General features: G+C 38.3%; 1 protein-coding gene across 6 annotated transcripts in view; it reads right to left on the reverse strand.

The window, feature by feature from the left end:
- Positions 1-22,956, reverse strand: part of MSRB3 (methionine sulfoxide reductase B3) — a 119,329-nt gene that overhangs the window by 52,417 nt on the left and 43,956 nt on the right. For all 6 annotated transcript variants that reach the window (XM_067564089.1, XM_067564088.1, XM_067564087.1 and 3 more), the window contains 2 exons: positions 11,133-11,241; positions 9,402-9,479 (listed from right to left, as the gene is read on the reverse strand). In XM_067564089.1, coding sequence (XP_067420190.1) covers positions 9,402-9,479; positions 11,133-11,241 — 187 coding nt within the window. The remainder of the gene's footprint in view (positions 1-9,401; positions 9,480-11,132; positions 11,242-22,956) is intronic.

The following is a 22,956-nucleotide window of genomic DNA, read 5'->3' on the forward strand; positions in this document are numbered from 1 at the left end:
ATTTATAGGCAGCAGCCAGCTTTGTAGAGTTTGTTAGAGCTACGGAAAAACCAAGACCAACTTTAACAAATATATATGGCTTGCCAGGAGTCAGAGAAAAGTGGATGCCTACTGTTGGAGAGCTGGTATGTTTTCCGAACTGGTTCTACCATCCCTAAGACAGATATGCAAATGTTACAGGAATTAGATGTTTGCATGTCTATTAGCAAACATGCATATACTTGTTGCTCAGATTTTAAACGTATCTAAACTAAATATTTATGAGGTTTGTCAAGAGGTTGTCATACCAAGAATTTAAAAGTTACCCATGCACATAGTACAAATTCCAAGTGATTTATTTACTCTAGTTACTGCAGCTCCTAAAAGCCACAGTTGTCAAACAAAAACAGTGAATCAAGTCTTTCTCCATTAGCTCTGTAGCTACATCAAGGGAGACAGTACTCGCATGCCAGAGATCATAGTTGGAAATAGGGGGACTGGGGCAGCTGCATGTGTCAATAAGATCTGCCCAGCCTGTTCACTAATCAGTAGAGTTGTGTAATTCTTTCATTAAGGAGTTATTGAGGACTTGTAGGATAAACTGCTCTTCCAACCTGCCACAAAAGACATAGATGGCACGTGCAAACTTCAGGAATGACACACTGCTGCAGCTGCTCACTGACTCTCGTAAACTGGGCAAAGTGCAGGCATTATGGCAAAGGATTCATCTACTAATGTCAAGTGATAGTGCACTGAGTCACGCTATCAGCTGTGCTACAGCATTTCAACTGTAATTTTCTTGCACAAATATTCCTATATGGTACATTTCATAAAAGCTTCCTGTGCAATGCTATTCCATGGTCCCAGAAAATTCAGGGCATTCTTCATCTCTTTAGGAATTAAACTCAGACACTGATGGAATTCACATTTAGTACTACATAGAAAATGTACTTAACACTAATTCCCCATATACATTAAATCCACTATCTAGCAATAATGGTTTCTGGAGTCGGGAAAAAAAATCAAATTTCGTTTTTGCTTTTTTTGGGGTCCATACTGGCTTCACTCCCATTACTTTTACCTGGAAGCTCATCCAGGGACAGCACAATTCCTGCTGATGAAAGCACAACTGATTCAACCTGCAGGCTCCTCTGTAACTGCATCGGTAAAAGTGGCTGCTGATTTTCCCCTTGCAATGGAGAAGGCTAATTTATCTGAGCTGATTTTATTAGATCAGCTAGCTACCTTTGATACAGTTGAGTATGAAGTTTTGTTTTGACACCTGTCATCACTTCATGAGAATGGATAGGGTTGCTAAGTGATTCTGTTTACTCCTATCTGAGAGGTCACAGACAACATATTTGGGTAATCGCTTGTCCACTCCCAGAGCTCTCTCATGTAATGTTAACACTGGAGTTGGTTTTATTACTCCCTCTTATTCAGAGAGCATATGAGACCATTAAGAAACCTGGTGAGGAAATATGAACCATCTGCTAATGCTAGCTCTATTTCCATCACATCAGACCTTACTGGAAAGTGGAACAAATAATTTAGCATCTTTCCAAAAGCACTAATAATGAGCTGGTTGAGGGTTAATCTAGGTGAGACCATTTATAAATTTAGTGCATCTGGGAAGTAAGCAGAAAGGTTATGCTTCCCTTGGGCTGCCCAAATCTGGGTATGTTAATCTTCAGGATGCAGTGCAGAGCACACCTTTCCTTGCAAGCAATTAGAGAGATTAGGCACTTATAGACGATATGATGGAATTTAGGTGGTTAAGAGCTGATTTAGACGTGTCTTATGCTATCAATATGGCTGGGTGGAGTTCTATGAGTTTTGTGAAAGACTCCACCAAATGATTTGAAATACTGCATTGATACATTTAGCTTTTCTAATGGTTTGCTTTGATAATGTTGATAGGTGCCAGAAGTCTAGATAAAAGTGCCTCATAAATCAAATAAATACATAAAATGAATGCATAAATACATTACTATTTCTTTCAGTGTATGGGAGGGGAATAGCTGATACCATTACCAATGAGAATTCCTTCCAGAAACCAGCAAAGGTAGCAGTAGAGCAGGGGTTCCCAAACTTTTTGCCGGCACGACCCCATTTTAATGAAGTCTTTCCTGCCAGGACCCCAAGCCCGTAACCCCAGACACTGTAACCTTCTGTAAACTTCATATTGAGATGTTCCCAATAATATTAAGTTGTTAAAGATAAGGGTGCAATAAAACCCATCAGGAGAATGCCATTTTGAAGAGCAAAGTGTCATTCTCCACACACTATATCTTTGCATGCACCCTATGTGAGAGGTCACAGTACATGGAGGATACCATTTTGCTCTACAAAACGGTGTCATCTGCACAGTGTGACCTCATACATATGGTGTGTGCAAGATCATGCTGTGCAGAGAATGCCAGTTAGTAGGGCAAAATGGTGTCCTATGCATCGTGACCGTGCATGCATTGTGCATGCGACGTCATGCTCTGCAAGCAAATGATGTCCTCCACAAAGAAGGGATCGCCATGACTCCATCTGCTGATAATGTGACCCCATTTGGGATCACGACCCACTTTGGGAACCACTGCAATAGAGGAATGGCTAATTTTTAAGAGTTGGTATTTTTCGTCTTGCATCTCAGAACTGGAAGCTTAAAGAACGTTAAGGAAAAAAAAAATCTAGTCAATCCATTGGTCTTCCCAGGGCATCCCGTCTGTACTAGATCTCTCTTGCATAGACGGTCTGTTCTTATAAGTTGTGTATCAAACACATTGCTGATGTGTAATAAATAATTCATTACAGATTTTCTTCCGTGGAAGAGACTTCAGAGTGTGAATTCCAGTTATGTCTCTTTGAGGAAAGACACAAATCATTCTAAACACCTTCTGTCATGGCTGTGAGGAAAAAAGCTATTTTAGCATGGTAAAAGCGAAAATTCTTGAAAAATCAAGCTAAGAGTAAAACACTTAAAATTCTGGGTGTTTAGAAAACAAACACCAGACTGGATTTGTCAGTTATCATTTCTAGAGTCATCTAATGGTACAGGTGCTCCAGTTTTCTGTGAACTGCCATGAAGTGACAGATCCCAAAGATCTTGCAATCTTTACAGAGATGCCACAGCAAAAGAGTACAGTAAGCATGCATGGCACAGAAGATATTAGAGGCAGAGGTTTATAAAAGTGAGTTTCTGAGATTTGATTATTATGTATATCACACATTCCTTTCTTTAGCTATATTCCAACATGGGAGAACGTCTAGAGTGAAAGCTACAGGGAAGTTCAGTGCTGGAACAATTGGATTTAAAGAAATGATATTGTTTTTTTTTAAGTTTGAGCTGCTTTCTGACTGTAGAAAAAGTTAAAACACGTTTTCTGTAAAGCCCTGGTGGTATCAGCAGTTTAAATGAAGAGAGATGTTGAGTTTTAATTGTTTCTTTTTATCTCTTCTACTGATAAAGATAGAATTCTATCTTAAGTATGTACCAAAAAAAAGGTCTTTCATCTGGAGCATAAAATTCATGTGTTCCCTGACCTTGCATGTCACATGGTAATGAAACAGCGTAAATCAGACATGTTAAAAGTTGAAGTTTGTTAATATTAGTACTGAAGCTCCAGTCTCCTTCCTGACTAAACTAACGGGTCCATAGGTCAAACATATATATTTACAGATTACAATGATGCAAAGGAAAAATTAATGGGCACCCAGCAGGAGCCAAATGGAAACATGTGGGTTTCAGATGACGATCTGGGGGAGGGGGAAATTCTTATTTGCCTAAATTTTCACTTAGCATTCTGGAGTTTCTTGTTTTCACTAGTACTTCTCTCCTAAGAGACTATATTGGTGATTTAGCCTCTGTATGAGGAAATTTATTGAATAGCATAGATTTTGTATTCTCCTACCTATATTCTTTTGCTACCTAATTTTCAACTTTTGGGGCTGAAACAGTCAGTATCTTTTCCTAGTCATCATTTTAAATTCATTCAACATACAAGAATATATCTTCTAGTTGAGGAACTCATTATTCCTTGATATTTTGCTCTGAAATTGATGATTACAACAGACAAGTTACTGATGGTGTTATAAAATACTTGCTTTTGTATTCCTCAGCATGATGACATTGACGTCTACGTAGGTTTTTATACCTACCCATCACTTATCTGAACACCTTTCAAGTGCAAATTGATAGACTGATGATAGGCAAGAATAATCCGTTTTTACGTGTTTATTTTTATCGCTTCAAATGTTATAAATAAAATATTTTAAAACATACTCTATACAATCACTGTATGGTATGCCAGACATTGATAGTCAGCTGGTGTAAATGAGCATAGCACCATTGAAGTCAACGGCATTACAATGATTTACACTAGTTGAGGATCTGGCCTGAAAACTTGAATACTTGTCATGGAAGGCATACCAAAGATTGTTTTGGTGGAGCTCAAAGAGATATGCACACCAGGGTTTGCATCTGTGGGGTGGGTGTGGGGCACACTCCTCCTTCTCCCCCTTCTTGGCCAAGCATTGCCTTTTCCTCTTCTTCAGTGCCACTGGGTGAATCTGACTCTTTTCATGTGGGAGGATGGTTTGAGGACTTGGATAGAAGTGTTATAATGGTGGTAGGAAGGGCACAGCATCGTAATGTAAAACAAAAAACTATCTGATCAGCCTGGAGTGGCAGTCCTTGATGCAGGCTGATGGCTTCTATAGTTGGATGGGGTTTACAATAATTGGATAAAATCATCCCTTTTCATAAAACCAATGACGACTCTGGAGCAGGCTTTGAAAACAGGATCAGTTCCATTTTTCAGGGATACATGGTCACCCTAACCATGAAATGCAAAATATTGAGGCAAAACACAGGATTGCATTGAGTATCTTCACCACAGGCAGGAAGGTTTGTCCCTGGCAATACAGCATGTAAACATACAATGGACACAATGGCCTAATTAGCAGAAACTTTGTGTGTTACTGTATGTAGAGAAGAGAGAAGTTTGTAACATGATACAAAGTATAGTCAAATTCACACATGGATATAGAAACCCCATTCAACTTAACTTATTTAGTTAAACTAAAAATATCAAGGCAGTGCCATAACAGCAGACTTAGTCTCACCTGAGAAAGTCACAAGTAAATCTTAAAGTAGAATTTGTTCTCCCCTAGATTCTGAAAACTAATACTCATGGGAGCAGTCTGGATATAGGGTTTGAAAGGGTGTGAATACACCCTGCCAGACAATTTTGCTTACTATTGATCTTATGCTACCTTCAAATGCCATTCTTCCTATTTACTGCTCTTGCTTCCTCTTTGACACCAAAAAACCTCCAACCCTTTTAAATAGGTTTTAGGGATGCTTTGTCCATATATCATGCTATTGATCTCCTTTTCCCTTCCTAATCAGAGATAAGAGCACTGTCCTGACCTGCTGTCTTCAATATGCTCTACAGAGTGAGACTGTAAAAGCAGATGTTGCTGTTTAAAGGCGAGACCAGTTTAGACTTGAGACAAAACAGGGGAAGAGAAGAAGTCAGAGTGAAGAAATTATAGTAAAAAAAAAGAAAGTGTCTAAGCAAAAGTGAAAAATACTTAAAGAAAAAGAGGAATTGACACTAATTAAGCAGTTATGCTTCTAGCGGCCTGTTTTGTAGGATATTTTCACCTAGTACATTTAAAAGGGGCTTAGTTTTAAGTTAGCAGCCTACTTTTGAACAGTCTTGGTCTAAATGTCTAGCTCAATTCTTCATATGGAATAACAGACATGAACATTCAGTGAGCAAATGTAATTTTCCCTTGAATAAGAAAACCAACTATTTTGTCTCTCTGAACTAATTGGGGAACTTGTTGGGAAAGCAGGAGCCTATACAGGAAGGATGGGCTTCATCTCAATCAAAACAAAACCAGACTGCTGGCATGTAAATTTAAAAAGGCCGTAGAGGAGTTTTTAAGCCAATAAGTGCGGAGGACACACAATTTGGACAGAGACATCCCTCTGGGGAAGATTTATTAAAAGGGATACACTATATCCTGGTAAAGAGGACAGAAATTGATAAAGTACAGGTAGGAATTGAAGAAAAACAGTCAAATGAAAAAGAGTCCAACTCAATTACATCTCATGAAGGCAGACAACTAAATATTAACAAATTTTATAAGTGCTTGTATACAAATACTAGAAGTCTAAATACTAGGATGGGTGACCTTGAGTGCCTGGTATTGAATGAGGATAGTGATATAACAGGCATTACTGAAACTAGGTGGAATGATAATATTTAATGAGATGCAGTAATATCAGGGTACAAACTATATAGGAATGACAGAGTGGGTCATTATGGTGTGGGATGGCACTATATGTGAAAGAAAGCATAGAGTCAAATATAGTAAAAATCTTAAATGAATCAAACGGTATCATAGAATCTCTATGGATTGAAATTCCATGCTTGAATAATAAGAGTATAGTAGGAATGTACTACTAACCACCTGACCAGGATGATGATTGTGACTGTGAAATGTTCAGGGAGATTAGAGAGGCTACAAAAACAGAAAGCCCAATAATAATGGGGGATTTCAACTATCTCCACATTGACTGGGTACGTCACCTCAGGATAGGATGCAGAAATAAAATTTCTGGACACCATTAATGACTGATTCTTGCAGCAGCTAGTCCTGGAACCAACCAGGGGGAGGCAATTCTTGATTTAGTGCTATGCGGAGCACAGAATCTGGTCCAAGATGTGAATATAGCTGAACCGCTTGGTAAAAGGGACCATAATGCAATTAAATTTAATGTCCTTGTAGGGAGGGAAATACCAAAAAAACCCACCACAGTAGCATTTAACTTCTAAAAGGGGAACTACACAAAAAATGAGGAAGCTAGTTCAATGAAAATTAAAACAGTCACAAGAGTGAAATGCCTGCAAGCAGTATGGAAATTTCTAAAAAACACAATAATAGAAGCTCAAACTAAATGTATACCTCCAATTAAAAAAAAAGGGGGGGGGGGGGGACCAAAAAATGCCACCATGGCTAAACAACAGAGTAAAAAAGAGGCGTTGGAAACAAAAAGACATTTTTTAAAAATTTGAAGTGACGTCTACTGAGGAAAACAGAAAGAAGCACAAACTCTGGCAAGTCAAGTATAAAAGTGTAATTAGATAGGCCCAAAAAAGAATTTGAAGAGAAACTAGCAACAGACACAAAAACGAACAGCAAAATTTGTGTGTACCTTGTACAATTTTTAAGTACATCAGAAGCAGGAAGCCTGCCAAACAATCAGTGGGGCCACTGGACGATCAAAGTGCTAAAGGAACACTCAAGGAAGACATAATATGATTGCAGAGAAGCTAAATTAATTCTTTGCACTGGTCTTCATGGCTGAGGATGAGACAGAGATCCTACATCTGAGCCATTCTTTTTTGGTGGTAAATCTGAGGAACTGTCCCAGACTGTGATATCAATAGAGGAGGTTTTGGAACAAATCGACAAATTAAACAGTAATAAGTCACAAGGACCAGATGGTATTCACCCAAGCGTTCTGAAGCAACTCAAATATGAAATTACAAAACTACAAACTGTGGTGTATAACTTATCACTTAAATCAGTCTCTGTACCAGATGACTGGATGATAGCCAATATAACACTGATTTTTTAAAAAGGCTCCAGAGCCAATCCTGGCAATCACAGGCCAGTATGACTAACTTTAGTACCACGCAAACTGGTTGAAACTATAATAAAGAACAGAATTATTAGATACATAGAAGAACACAACACACTGGGGAAGAGATAACAGTTTTTATAGTGAAATCATGCCTCACCAATCTATTAGAATTTTTGCGGGGGTCAAAAAGCATATGGACAAGGGTGATCAAGTGTATATGCCATACTTGGACTTTCAGAAAGCCTTTGACAAAGTCCCTCACCAAAGGCTCTTAAGAAAAATAGGCAGTCAGGAGAAAAGGGAAAAGTCCTGTTATGGATCAGTAACCAGTTAAAAGACAGGAAACAAAGGATAGGACAAATAGTCAGTCTTCACAGTGGAGAGAGGTAAAGAACGAGGTTCCCCAAGGATCTGTACTGGGGCCAGTGCTGTTCAAAATATTCATAAATGATCTGGAAAAAGGGGTAAATAATGAGGTGGCAAAGTGTGCAGATGATAAAAAATTATTCAAGAAAGTTAAATCCACAGCAGATTGCAAAGAGTTACAAAGGGATCTCACAAAACTAGGGGACTGGGTGACAAAAGAGCAGATCAAATTCAATGCTGATAAATGCAAAGTAATGCACATTGGAAAACATAATCCCAACTATACATACAAAATGACGAGGTCTAAATCAGCTGTTACCACTCAAGAAAGATCTTGGAGTCATTGTGGATAGTTCTCTGAAAACATCCACTCAATGTACAATGCCAATCAAAAAAGCTAACAGAATTTTAGGAACCATTAAGCAACGGATAAGAAAGAAGACAGAAAACTTAATGCGACGTTGAATACTGTTCTGGTCACCCCATCTCAAAAAAGATATATTAGAATTGGAAAACATACAGAAAAGGGCAACAAAAATGATTAAGGGTTTGGAACAGTTTCCATATGAGGATAGATTAAAAAGACTGGGACTGTTCACAGTTTAGAAAAGAGACAACTAAGGGCGGATATGATAGAAGTCTATAAAATCATGAATGGTGTGCAGAAAGTGAATAAGGAAGTGTTATTTACCCCTTTACTTAACACAAGAACCAGGGATCACCCAGAGCATGTAGTAAGGGCCAAAGGTATAACTGGGTTAAAAAAAAAGTACTAGATAAGTTAATGAAGCATAGGTCCATCAATGGCTATTAGTCAAGACGGTCAGGAACACAACTCCTCGCTCTGGGTGCCCCTAAACTTCTGACTGCCAGAAGCTGGGACTGGATCGCTCAATAATTGCCCTGTTCTGTTCACTCCCTCTGAAGCTTCTGGCACTGGCCATTGTCGGAAGACAGGATATTGGGCTAGATGGACCATTGTTCTGACCCAGAACGGCCGTTCTTATGTTCTTAATGGTCTAAACACCCTACTAGAGTATGGCTAGACTATCTCCATAGGACCTACATGAGCCTGCAAAATGGGGATCACTGGTTTACACCACAATATGAATCTCCAATACTGAAATAAAGAACTCAAAGAACTCTAATGTTACCTCACCAGCTAATTCCCTGGCTCTGTATTATAAAAAAATAATTTTCCAGTCTAGTTGCTTATACTACCAGACTCTAGTTTACTATATTATGCTATTTAATTTTAATACTACTTTTTGGTTTGATTGATTGTTAATTCTTAAATTTTCTTACAAGGCTCCTGTAAAGCCTGGAACACAAGTAAGATTACAATGGAACATAACATAATATCTAATACAGAAAGCATTCTTGAAATTATATTTAATATACTCACTTGAATAAAGGAGTTCCACAAACAACACATTTGTATATCCCATGAGCTTTATAATGTGTGTATTCTCCCTCAAAGGCACTAGGAAAAACAACAACACTATTTTAAAAATCAGTAAGGGAACAGTGTTTTTTTAATACTATATTAGCTTGGATATTAGAATATACTTTCTACAGTGCAAAAAAATTAACTAAAGATTTAGCTGTTATTCTTTATCAAATGAAAAACGTGCCTGTCCTCATAAATTTGCCTTAACAGTAACGTACCATACAGGAGGAAGGAAAATTTCACACACGTCAAAGATCAGAGCACAAAAAACAACTGATGCTTACATATTTAGGACATTTCCAAACAGTTTTAATTTTTTAAGAATTTAAGAATTGTTTAAAATTCAATTTAATCTTCAGCATTTCTCTAGCTTTAGTCTTCAAGCAATCTTTTAACAATGATTTCAAATGCTAAACAACAAATAAAGCACTAGTGTATCATTAGTGGGTAAATGACACTATTGGTTTGTTAGCACAGGATGGGCTGCCATTGTGTTAGAGTATCAGTAGTACCTTAGCAAAAAATGAAACAACTGGTCCATGATTTCAAGCTGTGAAAGCCTTATATTTTTAGTTGAAAAGGAATATTACAGCTTTAAGGGAAAATTTTTCTAAGTTAACAAACTTAAGGGTTAGGAGGTCATTCATCTAATACAAATCAGCTGTGCTAGTCCAACAAAAAGTCTATGTGCTCAGCACCTTGTTTTTATTATCCTTTCACCCTTTTTATAAGGTCCAATTTTTTTTTTTTTTATAAACAGGATTTTTAAGAATGACCTACTCTCCAATTGTTTGTGTGCATTAAATTATTTTGATAGCTATATACACAACTGTAAGTGATTGGGGTAGAAGAAGGCCTCATGAGTGGAGGCTCAGGTCCCGCTACCAGCTCATTTGTGGGGAAGGGGGTGTGCCAGTGATTCCCATTCATTAAATTCAGCAAACAGTATACTCTGACAGGAAGAGTGTTGCCTATTAACTAGGACCCCATGTGTGGTAAAGAGCCCTTTCAGGTCATGAATGAAAACAAGCAGTTACATCATTAATACATTTGGATCAGAGGTAAGCTAGGGCCTTGTGCCAAGATCCATGGTATAAATTAGATAACAACATGGTTAGACCGTGGCAAGTTACCTTCATGCTGGAATCAGCTGAGAGAGACCATTCACTAAGAACAGTTTGGAAGTGAGCACTTTTTTTTCCATCCAGGATTTAGGGCTAGTTTCCAGGGACTAAAGCCATGTGAGGGCAGTTATTGAAAATTTTTGACATTCCTACCACAAATGAGCCAATAAATACCTTCTCCACATGTGCTTCAAAAAGAAATTGGAGTGGGGTGGAAAGGAACTAAATTATGCTACCTTCTTTTTGCAGCCAAAATGTCTATACTTACAATGGCCACCTTCAAAATTTCACCCTCCTGGCACAGAGCCATTTTCCTCATGGTTCTGCTTACTGTGATGTCTTCCAAAAATGTACCTAAACCGCTATTACTTCCACACATTTTGTAGTAAACTAAGAACAGACCCTAAACATAAGCTCTGTGACTTTATAAGACACAGCATTCATTTAACACACACAAGTGCAGAATTCTTGAAAGTAGTTGGTGGCGAAACAGCAGCAAAGGGGAGGGGAGAAGAAAAGATGCCTATTTCTTCATGAATGTGCTTACTTCAGCCTGCCTTACCTTTCAGTCCCTTTCTCTTGAGTGACATGGTATTGCAAGGGCGTCAGCCGCTTCTTCAGATCCTGCTGGGAAAAGACCACCTTACAGTTCTTTTTATCCCTACATGACCCTGCAAAAGGGAGAGGATATGGGAGAAGGAGCCTTTATAGCTTAAATCCTGAATAATTGCTTTGGCTGACAGCCACAGCATAGCTTCTGCATTCACTTGTCAATGACCAGACCAGTCCCTAATGCACTTGAATGGCTCAGCTGAACTGCAGCTGATTATTTCTTCAAATCCAAGTTTTAAAAGAATATTGCTCAAAAGCCAGGTGATTCCAATGGAGCAGTGACAATGTGCTACAGCCAAAGCCTTCTGTGTGCCATCTTAAATCTTTATACAGTCATTCACGAGAAGGTAACAATTTCCTACTACTTAAAAAAAAAAAAAAAAAAGTCTGCAAAAAAAAAAAATTCAAACAATGCTCTTTGCAAAACATCTATATTGTAGACATAAGGTAATGGGCATATGATGTTTAGTCACAATTTGGCATCTCTTGATTTCACAACATTTTAAAAGAAGTTTTAAATATTATAAATCCATATTTCCACTATGGTTGATTTCTCCACCATCACTATATTTATTTTAACTTTGTTCGCAAAGGTGTATTTTTGCCACTATTGAATTATTCTTAGGGACTATGTCTAGAAATGCAGATCAAAATATCAGCTCTAAGAGAAATTTTCACTAGTCTAAAAATTGTGCAGTCCTCAAAAATAAAGGTGTTTTGAAAATTAGTGCTGGAATTTTCAAAGGTGCTTAGCTGCCTCGTGCTCCTTTGAAAATCTCAACCTAGAGTGTGCCTAGCTCTACACACAAAAAGAAAATCTAAATGGTGTCAAGGCATGAGTGTATATCATTCTTATAATGCAAAATCTGTAATTACTTTAGAAAAGAATTCCAAAAAATAATGTTGAGGAAAGGAATCTGAGATTTATGTTTTTTGGGAACCAGTACTAGTTGCTTTGGGGAATGAAAACCAAAATAATTACACTAGTATAATTGTGCTGAATGTGGAAATAGCTTTACTAACCATACGTAATACTTCATGTAAAATATTATAATTACTTGAATAATTAGTTATGTACAATTAGAAATAAACAGTCCCGATAAAAATATTTTTGGTTAGTAATATACACACATACACAAAAACCAATTGTGTTCCCAAAGTAGAGTGAAAAGAGCTACCCATCTGTATGTCATTTAGTACAAGAGAAGCAACGGCAGGTTTAAATTACATGATATTGGATTGCAATTTCCTAACATTGGATGCTTTTCTGCTTTTTTACCTTGTGTCATTACTAAGAGTGTTCATAAAAAGTAGCTTAAAGCACAGATGCTTGCAAATCATTTAGGCAAAGACGGTTCTTCGCCAACCTCACCCCTTCTTTTTCTCTCGATCGCTTTTGTTTTTGTTTTTTGCTTTGGAAGAATAATACTGTTGGTGACTACTGACTAACCCTGCCAAATAGGTCCAAGGAGAAAAAGTAAAATTGAAAACATCTGATTGACATAAATAATGCAAACATAAAAGCATTGCTACTGAATGAAAGGTATTGAAAATCAACTTCATTTAATAGATTAGAAATTACTTTTGATCTAAACATTCTTAAAAACAGATTGTTTTCTGAGACATCTCATTAACTGTGCTGCAGAGTCCTCATTTTAATGGCAAGCTTTGAAAGAGTGCTGCTGTACTCCTTTGTTAGCTTCAATCTTATTTGGGAGGGGGATAAAGATTTCATTCCAGGTTTCTTTGTTTGTCTTTCAAGAACCACTAAAGAAGTATTCACACAACTTTTGCAGGAATGTGCCCTGTGCCATGGCTTACAAATTATTTGGTTTTGGTGCACTTAAAGGTCACCTTCCAAATTAGCAAAATTTTCCTACATCCTGGCTTTTCAACCTTAAATGTAAATATTGTTTCCTAACTGTAAGTGAGGTTTGTTCTTTACAACATTTGGTTGCTTATTTAAAGATGTCAAACTGTGTAGATTTTTATTTTCAGGGTGTGCTGTGTTCTTGCACTAATAATCTTTCAAAGCATAGCTAACAGCAGAAAGTAGTATATGCACTATATAAATAACTCAATGTTGCATTATACAGCTCAATAAGATATTGTCTGAGCATTAATCAATCCTCCACCTTGTATTTTATTAAAAAGCAGCCCACATTGGGGCACTGAGTTTTATAGACAACACCCTTTTATTTCTTTTTAAACTTGCTCAAAATTATTTTTGCTGACAAAACTTCATTTCATTCCTTAACATAACAAAACAAAAAAAAAACCCCACAACTAAACAGGTCTCAATTTTGAAAAATCATGAAAAAGTAGAATGTTTTAAAAGAAAATCTCATTTTAAACTCTTACAATATTGGGTATCCTGATTTTATTGTTTTAGAATTGTAGCATTCTTTATTGGGTATGTTCATTACTATATAGAAGGAAATTTCCATTTCATCGTATGTCATTTGATCCATGACCTTCAATCAGAAGTAGGAAGTATGTTATAAAAGATTTTTCTTTATTGTTTTTGTAGTTAACTGCATGTTTTACAAGACAGACAAGTATTTATGCGTACAGTGAAATCTTGCTAATCTGCACTTGTGTAAACTGCAAACCTACACTGGAAAGGGATTTTCAAGGTTTGCAGAGCACTGGGCCAGCAAAAAAATTCTAATGCTGTGCTACAACCCAATGGAGGAACCTCATGTCATCACATGGCCCAACACTCAGGAACATACTTAAGCAGGGCTTTGGTACTTATGGTTTAAATGTTAATGGCAAACCAACAGACCAGTAAATTGACTAAGCCTGTTTCATGTTGCTCCTGAATGCCAGAGACAGGAGATATATTGGTGCATATCCACTGGCTACCCCCACCACTCGCTAGCCCACAAACCTCGCTAGTCTGCACCGGGTCTCCCCTGTCAGGATGAATTAGTGAGTTTCTAGTGGTTCAGTTCTCAATTTAGGCCCCAGTTCAGAAAAGCATCTCTCTCTATACAAGGGAGCATTTGAAACATATGCATAACTTTAAGCATGTGCTTAAGTGTATTCCTAAACTGGAGTCGTATTTTGTAATACTACATCAGGCCAGATTAGCAGTCCCCATGCAAAATATACACATGATTATTTTAAATATGAAGTGGCAAAGGCAGCAGACTAGATGAGCAAAAATGTTCACTTTGCACTAAAATAATGCCTGTATGCCACACTTCACACTGCAAACCTTATATGATAATTTCTAAAGGCAGTTGTTTATGTGCACTTTAAAAAAAAAAAGACCTTTTAGAGGGAAAAAATCAGTTGGAAATACAAGATGAAATATAGGGAGTATTGGAGATGGATCATGGCTTCTACAGCGATTATGTGATAAGTTGCAACTAATAACGCAACCAATGTGGTATCAAGACCAATTATGAAAAAATATCAACAGTAAAGAGTAAGGGTCCAATCAAATCACCTTACAGTTCATAAAGAACACAGAATGAACCTGTCCATCAGCCCAACTAACGTCCATGTGTTAGTTCCCTCAACAAAGGGTCAACAATAGGGTTGAAACAGGAGTTCCATGAAAGTCTCTAAAACTTTAGAAGGCTTCTTAATTTCCTGGTAAATCAGGTCTAAACTTGTGTTCTGCTTATTCGTAAACTCTGCAGGTCAATGTGAAAGAGACATAATCGGCAGTTTTACAATTAGCATGGCATCCACTTGGGACCAGTCGTTTCATGGGATAGCAGAAATCTTAAATTTTCACTCCAATTTCTGCCTCCTTGAAGTAAAAAGCAGGAGAAATTTTAAACATACCCTCACGATAGTAAACATGCAACTGAAAATCCTGTTTTGGTTTGTTATACATGACCTTGCTTTTCCAGTGAGCTCCTTCCAGGGTGCTCCAGTGAATTCTGTGGTGGGGCTACATGCATGGAGTTCACTGAGCGATCTGGGCCCAAGTTGAATATTTACTGTTCATCCTTCCCTATTCATTCTCATTATTGTTCATTGTAAAAGCATTTTGCATTCAGCTGCTGTACTTTAAAGAGATGTCATCATTTTCATTTTAGACCCATATTTTCATTAGATCCTTTATGCTGACAAAAAATGGCACAGTGCTAACGAAAGTGAAACTTGTCTTTCAAGATCTCAAAACAAGGCAGAGACTTTTTCAGAAGAAATTCATAATAAAACATGAACGTCTATTATTAGGCTAACAAATATACATAAAAATGTCATTTTTGGATGCTTTATTTATTTCCTGCATCTCAAAAATGGCCTTTTTGAGCGAAGAAATGCAAAGCACATTGGAAATAATTACCATCGTCACCATCACTTCCCCTAGTTTTACAGTTTGTTCCCTCAACTTGGAACCCAGCACTGTAAAACAGAAGTGAACTGCATGCACTTTCTGCTATTGACCTGAGAATGAAGATATAAAGCACCTCACAAGGCTTCTAAAGTCCTATTTTTATGAAGCTTTCCAAATCGGCGGTTCGTAATGAAGACAAACACCAACATATACACAATTTCCTTTAATTAAGAATAATTAAATAATAATACAAAAGAGCAGTAAGGAATATTCAGATAGTTTTGGTCAATCTTTCAGGCCATTACTCCTGTCTATTGTCCTTAATTTGCTCCACTGTGCCCGAGGGACCAGATTAGTGTAGGACATATACTGAAATATTTTGGCACCAGGCCCACCGACAGCAATTCTGGGCCAAATTCCGAACAGTCAAAGGCCCCCCCTAAAAAGGGATGGCTGAAGTCCAAGTGGCTTCCCCCAGACATTTTTACTTATTTATTAACTGCCATGCAAGTTCCCAGGCAGCTGCGGAGCTGCTATCTGCTACTCAGCTCCCTGGGTCCCTGGAACCCGGGAAGCTGAGTATCAGATACCAGCTCCTCAGATGCCCGGGAAACTGGCTGGCACATAATAAATAAGTTTGGCTCAGCCGAGGGCACGAGCGGTAGGGGCCTTGGGGGGGGGGGGGGGGGGGGGGGGGGGGGGAAGACGGTGTGGAGGAGGGGAGGATATGTATTGATCCTCCCATCTGCCCAGGTCCTTTTAAATCACCAGGCCCCCAGGCAATTGCCCCCCTTCCAACCACTGGCAGACCTGGTTGGCACATTGCCTCCTGATAGCTTTCCTTCTTCAATATTCTTTTGAACCGTTATGATTTTATCTTATGTTTTGTTGCTTCCTTTCTATTACTGCATTGAAAATAACTCACATTTCAATTTCATGTAAAGCACTGTATATAATCTTCTCTTTGTACATGTGCACAAGTCCCATTCGCACTAATGGCCATGAGGAAATGCATTGAGTCCATACTATTAAGACTTCCTGAATTAAATACAGCAAGACCAAATGTTTCAGCACAGCATCATTGTATAATAAATCAGGGTTCCAGTTTTCAATACTATTATTAAATTTTTCAAGCATGTTTCAGAGGGTTTTAATCATACTTTTTATATGGCACCATTCTGCCATTTGACCAGTATAAACAGCCCTCTGGGACTATGCAGAGCCCCACTGACATCAAAGGGATTCTGTGTGGACAGAAGGTTCTACCCATGCGCATCAGACTGCAAGAACTGTGTCTAAGTATACATCTCCTTGATTCTCCAAATCACATGCCCTCATCTGGGGGAGATGTATCTTCCTCCCTAATGCTGAGTTACCTAGCACTGATGTGAAAGGAAAGCTGGCAGAGTAAGAGTTACATTTAAAAATAAATAAATAAATTTAAAAAAAATCAAATATCCTTACCTATACTACCAATAACTTTCCATTTAATTAAAAACGAAATAATTTTAAATATTTAATTTAGTTTCTACCTTTTATGCTGTCAGTTTACACTTTGCATTTCCTTCATCTTGAAAGAATGCAAATAAACAAGTCAGTTTCAGTTTTGTTTACTCTGTTTCCCTTTATTTATGCTTAGTTAGTCTTAGCAGAATGCTCCAGCATTCAGACTGCAAACACTCTAGGGGAATGTTGGTTTGTTTTTATTGTTTTTATTATTTAAAAGAACACTATAGAAGAAACTTTCCACTGGAAGTACAAAACAATTGATGGAAACATTTCTGTTGGTCTTTGAATTCGAAAATATTTACATTACCTAACTTTGGATTCTAGTTGACCTGCCAGCATCTCTTTAAGATGATAACTAAACATATACTGATCAGGAACAGTAACAAGGGGAAACAAATGAAATTAGATTCTTACACAATGCAAACCAGTATCAGTAAATCTGTTCTCCCATTCTCCATGCAAGCCTTCACTAAAACTACATACCAGAAGCCTTATGTTAAATTAGAATTTAACTTTCCAGATTTTTCCCCTTTAATCCACAACTTTCCTTTAACTCCATCTTTTGCTTCATTGTTTCTGTTCTAAGTTTCCTCATAGATGAATTCAATTATAGACCATCTTTGAGTTACTTAAAGTGTTGTTCAGAAGATTCTCCTCAGCTAGCAAGACAAAGTGTTATTTTTTTGAAAATAGGCAAGGCCAAGTTTAAGTAAAATGCAAATCTTTGTCTTAAAAATACTGTTTCACATATTCAGGGGGGAAAAAAAACAGCTCTGTATTTCTTTGTGGAATGGCTTTTTCATTTCCTTGCTACAGGCAGCTACATCACACCTGCTGCTGAAATATCATTCACAGTTTCATGCAAGCAGAGAAAAATCATTTTCACAGCACTGTGCTGGAAATTCTAGTGAGGGAGACAATATTTTGGGTCAAGTGCCAGTTAAGTAAATATACCCCCCTTTTTATCCTAACACACAGGAATAATAGAAGAAGGAATGACACAGTGAAGAAGAAAGCTGGTTCTTTTTAAGTCTATTTCATTGCATGGGAAACTTACAATGGATCTGGAGTTGTCTAGTTTTTTTATAATCTGGATCATCAACAAACCATGGCAATGATGTTTTGTTGATGATCCGCATATATAGGCCATATCTCTCTCCAGATATTTTCAGCTCCATCATAAGTTTCCCAGGCAAAAATCAAACTTCCAAAAATCTCAGTGACTGATAGTGTTAAAAAAAGATCCCTTTTTGTACATTAACTTTTCTTTTAAGCTAGACATTGGTATTGGAACCAATTGTTTTCTTTGTATTGCCGCGCCCTTTAGTACTGGAGTCACTGGGTGCTTGGCTCATCTCATGTCCAGCCTTTGCCCCTTTGGTTCTATAAACTGCCAGTAGAACCATGGTGGTTATGTGGCTAGGATAGAGCCTATTAGAAATGACTCATCCCATGGAGAAGAAATGCAGAGCTGTTTTTGCAATGTAAAAAATACTTGAAAGAAAACAAGTGTTTTTCCTATTGGAAAAATAGCTCAGTATATCTCCTCCCTGGGATGGCCCCTTTACTTTCTTATCAGAGGCATCTGTGTCCTATGCACTGCTGAAATATCACCTCTAGTCACTTAAACTTGGTTTTACATCCTTTCAGAATTGTAATCACATATTTATACATAGACTGGACAAAGCACTCAAGCAATTATACTGCACAGGCTGGCAAGTGAATATAACTACCTTATAGGGCTTTCTAATCTATTCTTTTTAGAATTACTATGATTATAGTGGCATAGAGCTTTGTAAATTAAAGCACCTTCAGTAAAATTGACCAATCCAGATATCTAGAAAATTTGAAGAGAATTACAGATCAACCTCTTTCAAGAATATATGTATCAATGTCACTGTCCTTGCATTACTGCTAAACTACAAAAGGTCCTGGAAAAACATGTTGCCATATTATATTCCTTGGTGAAGGCAAAAAGTCAATGACACTAAATTTCAAAATTAAGGACAAACTGGCAACAGGGTAGCCATGTGGGATTGGTAATAGAACACGAAGCTTTTCACCGTTAAATGCGGACTCCGAATTGGGCTATAATCAATCGTTCAGTGGTGTATGTGATAGGAATTGATACTCTCAGCATAGCTCCCAATGGTATCCACATAACGGAAACCATCTTCACCATCATAACGCGCACCTCTGTAATGGCACTCTCAGCAGAAAGGTTAAGGACTGAGTAAACATGGAGACTGTCCTATTCTCTTCATCCTGACAAGTGAACCACACAAGCCAAGACTGAGACATGTTGGCAGAGTGGGGAGAAACTTACGCTACTCTATCTTTTTTCTCCAAGAGAGGAGACTTCTGTTTTCAATGCTGTCCTTCTGGCACCTTTCAAAGGCAACAGATTTGTTTAAATTGAAAAGAGAGGGGGAAAAGGCAGAACTATGTATTTTGTATCTGTTCATTACTTACTGTATATTTCTGTCACAATCAATAAAAATGAAGACATAACAAATGGAAAGATTTTAATATAAGAACTAAGCTAAATTTAAAAATAGCAAGTTGCTCTCTCTTTTCAGCTACCTTACGTGTTTAAATATATTTCAGTAAGCCATTAAAATATGTATATTCACACAGCTTTAATATATGTCTAATCTGCAGCAGAAAATTAAAAAGTCAGCATTTGCCAGCAGTTACTACAGTGGTATGCAACTTAGTGTTATCCAGACCATTGCTAAATCCTCCTGGTAACTTCCTTGGCAATAGCAATAGTGAGGTACCACCTTTCCAGCCTGCAGACAGAACACAGAATTTCAAAAGGTCAAGATGCCACAATTAATACTTTGGGACAGATTCTCTATCTTGTTCATGTCCTTCTGCGCTGCTTAGAGCTGAAACTACCTGCAAGTCCCCGAGTGTTCAAGAGTTCCCAGCAGACACAGAGCAGGCACAGCTAGCTCCTACGCCTATGACTAGCGAAACGGAGGGATGTATGAGGACAACAGGACATGCATGGCTGGAGCATATCGTGCTCCAGCTATCCCCAGCGTAGGTGTGGTACCAAGGAAACTATTGCCAGATGGCAGAAGTTAGCCCCCAAAATGCTTTAACCTGCACCAGGACTAAGGCTGAAAAACAGAGATCCACAAGCGGTTGTTGGTTCTCAGCTTCTCTTTTCCCTCTCCCCTATGCGGCTATGTGGAGGAGGGAGCCATCTGTTGCTAGCTATTCCCACAGGCTCAGAAAGACCCTGCTGATATCCTATCCTGCTCTGCTCTCCTTGTGACTCCCATAGCCCAGCAAGGTATTTGGCAATGGAGTAACTCTGTTCTCCTGGCCTGCAATGCAGCAAGTGGCCAGAGGGGGAGCTATTGAGTAAATGCAGCAAGAACAGGATACAGCCCCTCAGAGCATTCCTTGATCATATCAGAGCTGACCCTGAGGCTGCAGGAGAGGTGATGCCCTGCCACCTCCTTCCAGTTATTGAGAACTTGATTCAAACACTTTGTTTTTTTACATCCCAAGGCATGGCAGACAGAGCATATTTTCAATTTGTAATCAAAGGAAAATGTTCTGTTTAGGGTGCTTTAACAGTCAGTTTAGAGGGCCTCAAGTTAGACAACATTTCTCTACCATTTCTCCTAAATATCTCTCTTCCTTTTCATTCTTATTGCCAAAATCTTCACCCATGCCTTCACTTATGCTTTGGCAACATTCCCCTCCCTTGTTTATCTGACTCGCACGTCATACCACTCCGGGTCTATTCTATAGGCTGCCATCAAACTCATGGCACAAACCCTCCCACTTTTGAAGTCCCTTCAGTGTATTCAGAACATCTGCATGAACTCCAAATGCATCTCCACCACCTTCAAGCCTCTATGCAACTCTTGCATCTTATCTCTTCTCTCCCACTCTGCTAATTCTGCTTTCCAATATTCCCTTCCTCCACCACAAATCTGGGCTTTATTCCATACTGCTCACTACCCTGATCCTGTATGTAATGCAACCTCTATCAAACGCCTCCTCAAAACCGACTGCTCACCACACCCTCTACAACAGTCACCCGTTCTCCCGGGTCAGCCTAATAAAATCTAGATTCTTTTTTTTTTTTTAAAAGGGGAAAGTAATGATGTATAAATTTGAAAGACCAAGCAACTTTATTTTGTGTGAGCTTCCCTTCTTGCTCAATGTCATCTCCCTCTGCATCATATCCTCTTCAATCTGGATTATAAACTCCTTAGAGCAGGGACAGTTTCTCTGTTATCCTTGAGGGATTACTCAGGCCTTGCTGCTATCTATATATGTTAAAGAAGAACATGATAATTGCTGGCAAAATAGTCATTTTTCATGGCAACAACCGGATAGTCTCTAAATTTGAAACCCAGAGTTAAGGCTGAAATTCCATCTTTAAATTACTCTAGTGTTTCCCAATCTCGGAGGAAGGGCCAAGCTAAATGAGCCAGGGTGGTATGGAGCATAGAAGTGGAACAATGTGGGCTGAGGAAGTTGTGAGATCTCAAAACTATAACATGCTTACCCTGCAAATATGCTACTGCAGCAGTTCCCAAACTGTGCGCTCCTAGCGATCTCTAGCGTGCAGAGAATGCCATTTTGCTTCGCACAGCATGATCGAGCATGTATGGTGCATGCAAGCTCATGATGCATGGAAGGCGCCATTTTGAAGAGCAAAATGACATCCTCTGCACAACGACCTTGCACACACCATATGTAGGTGGTCACTCTATGTGGAGGACATCATTTTATAGAACAAAATGGTGTCCGTCATGGTGCATGAGCTTACTGTGCAGAGGACGTCATTTTGTGCTTCAAAATGGTGTTCTCCATGCTGTCTGGAGTCCCATCAGAAAATACTTCATTAAAATGGGGTTGTGCCAGCAAAAAGTTTGGGAACTCCATGCTATTGCAAGAGAAGATTAAAGGACCTACCCACCGCTTTAACTCATCACATTCCCATCCTGTTCCCATAGGGATATCTAATGCAACAGACTGGAATTGGCTCTTTGTTTGCAAGGATGGGAGCATGGGCAGCTGCCCACTGTCCCAGGCAGCTTCTCTCCTCTTCTCTCCCAGCACTGTGCTCAGTCAAGCACGTGCCACTCAGTAACACCAAGGGTCTTCCCACCAGATGAAGCATGTAACGAAGCCTTCTAGGGAGTCAGAGAATGAGGAGAAAACAAGATCCTAAGAAAACAAATGCAGAACCAGAACACAAAGGAAGATGAATAGATAGAAAATGAGAGGTACTGGCAACAATACCTGATATAGCATGGGAGGAATCAAAACTGCCTGTCTACCAATTTCTTGTAAGGGTGCAGGGGTCCAACTGAAAAAAGAGGGATGGACACCAGTGACTTAACATGATATGCCTATATTGTGTAGCTCATGTGGAAAACACTCCCTGCTGGTTACTGCTCTAATATGGGGCACAGAAGAAGATTCTAAAGAAAGAATTTCAGCCTTTTATACAAATTCCTGATTTTTGCAAGCATAAGGCATGAATGTTACTCAAACCAAGCAATTTTATTAATACATTTCATTCCCTCTTTGATACTACAGAATGAACAAATATCGCACAAAACCTTTTGTACTGAATATATGCAAATGTACAATATTTAAACAATTACAGATTTAAATAGTTGTAAACAATGCATTGTTTTCCTAAATGATCAAAATATGAATAAATTTCCATTAAGACACCTTTTACAAAGGTGATTTTTGACCTCAAATAATGTGTCTTCCTCCTTTAGCTCCATTACATAGATATGACAACAACATATGTCAGGTTACAGCACGGTGCTATTATGATGTCACTAGAACGTACACAATAAAAATCTTGAAGAAAGTTACTGAGTCTATGTAAGTGCAACATGCCAAAGTAAGCATTCATTTTTATGTTAAGTATATATTAATACATTACATGAAAGCACTATTGAAGTGCTATTTA

This window comes from Emydura macquarii, unplaced genomic scaffold, assembly GCF_026122565.2.
Source record: "Emydura macquarii macquarii isolate MOO-44397 ecotype Brisbane River unplaced genomic scaffold, CSIRO-AGI_Emac_v2 contig_2636, whole genome shotgun sequence".
Classification (NCBI taxonomy): Eukaryota; Metazoa; Chordata; order Testudines; family Chelidae; genus Emydura; species Emydura macquarii.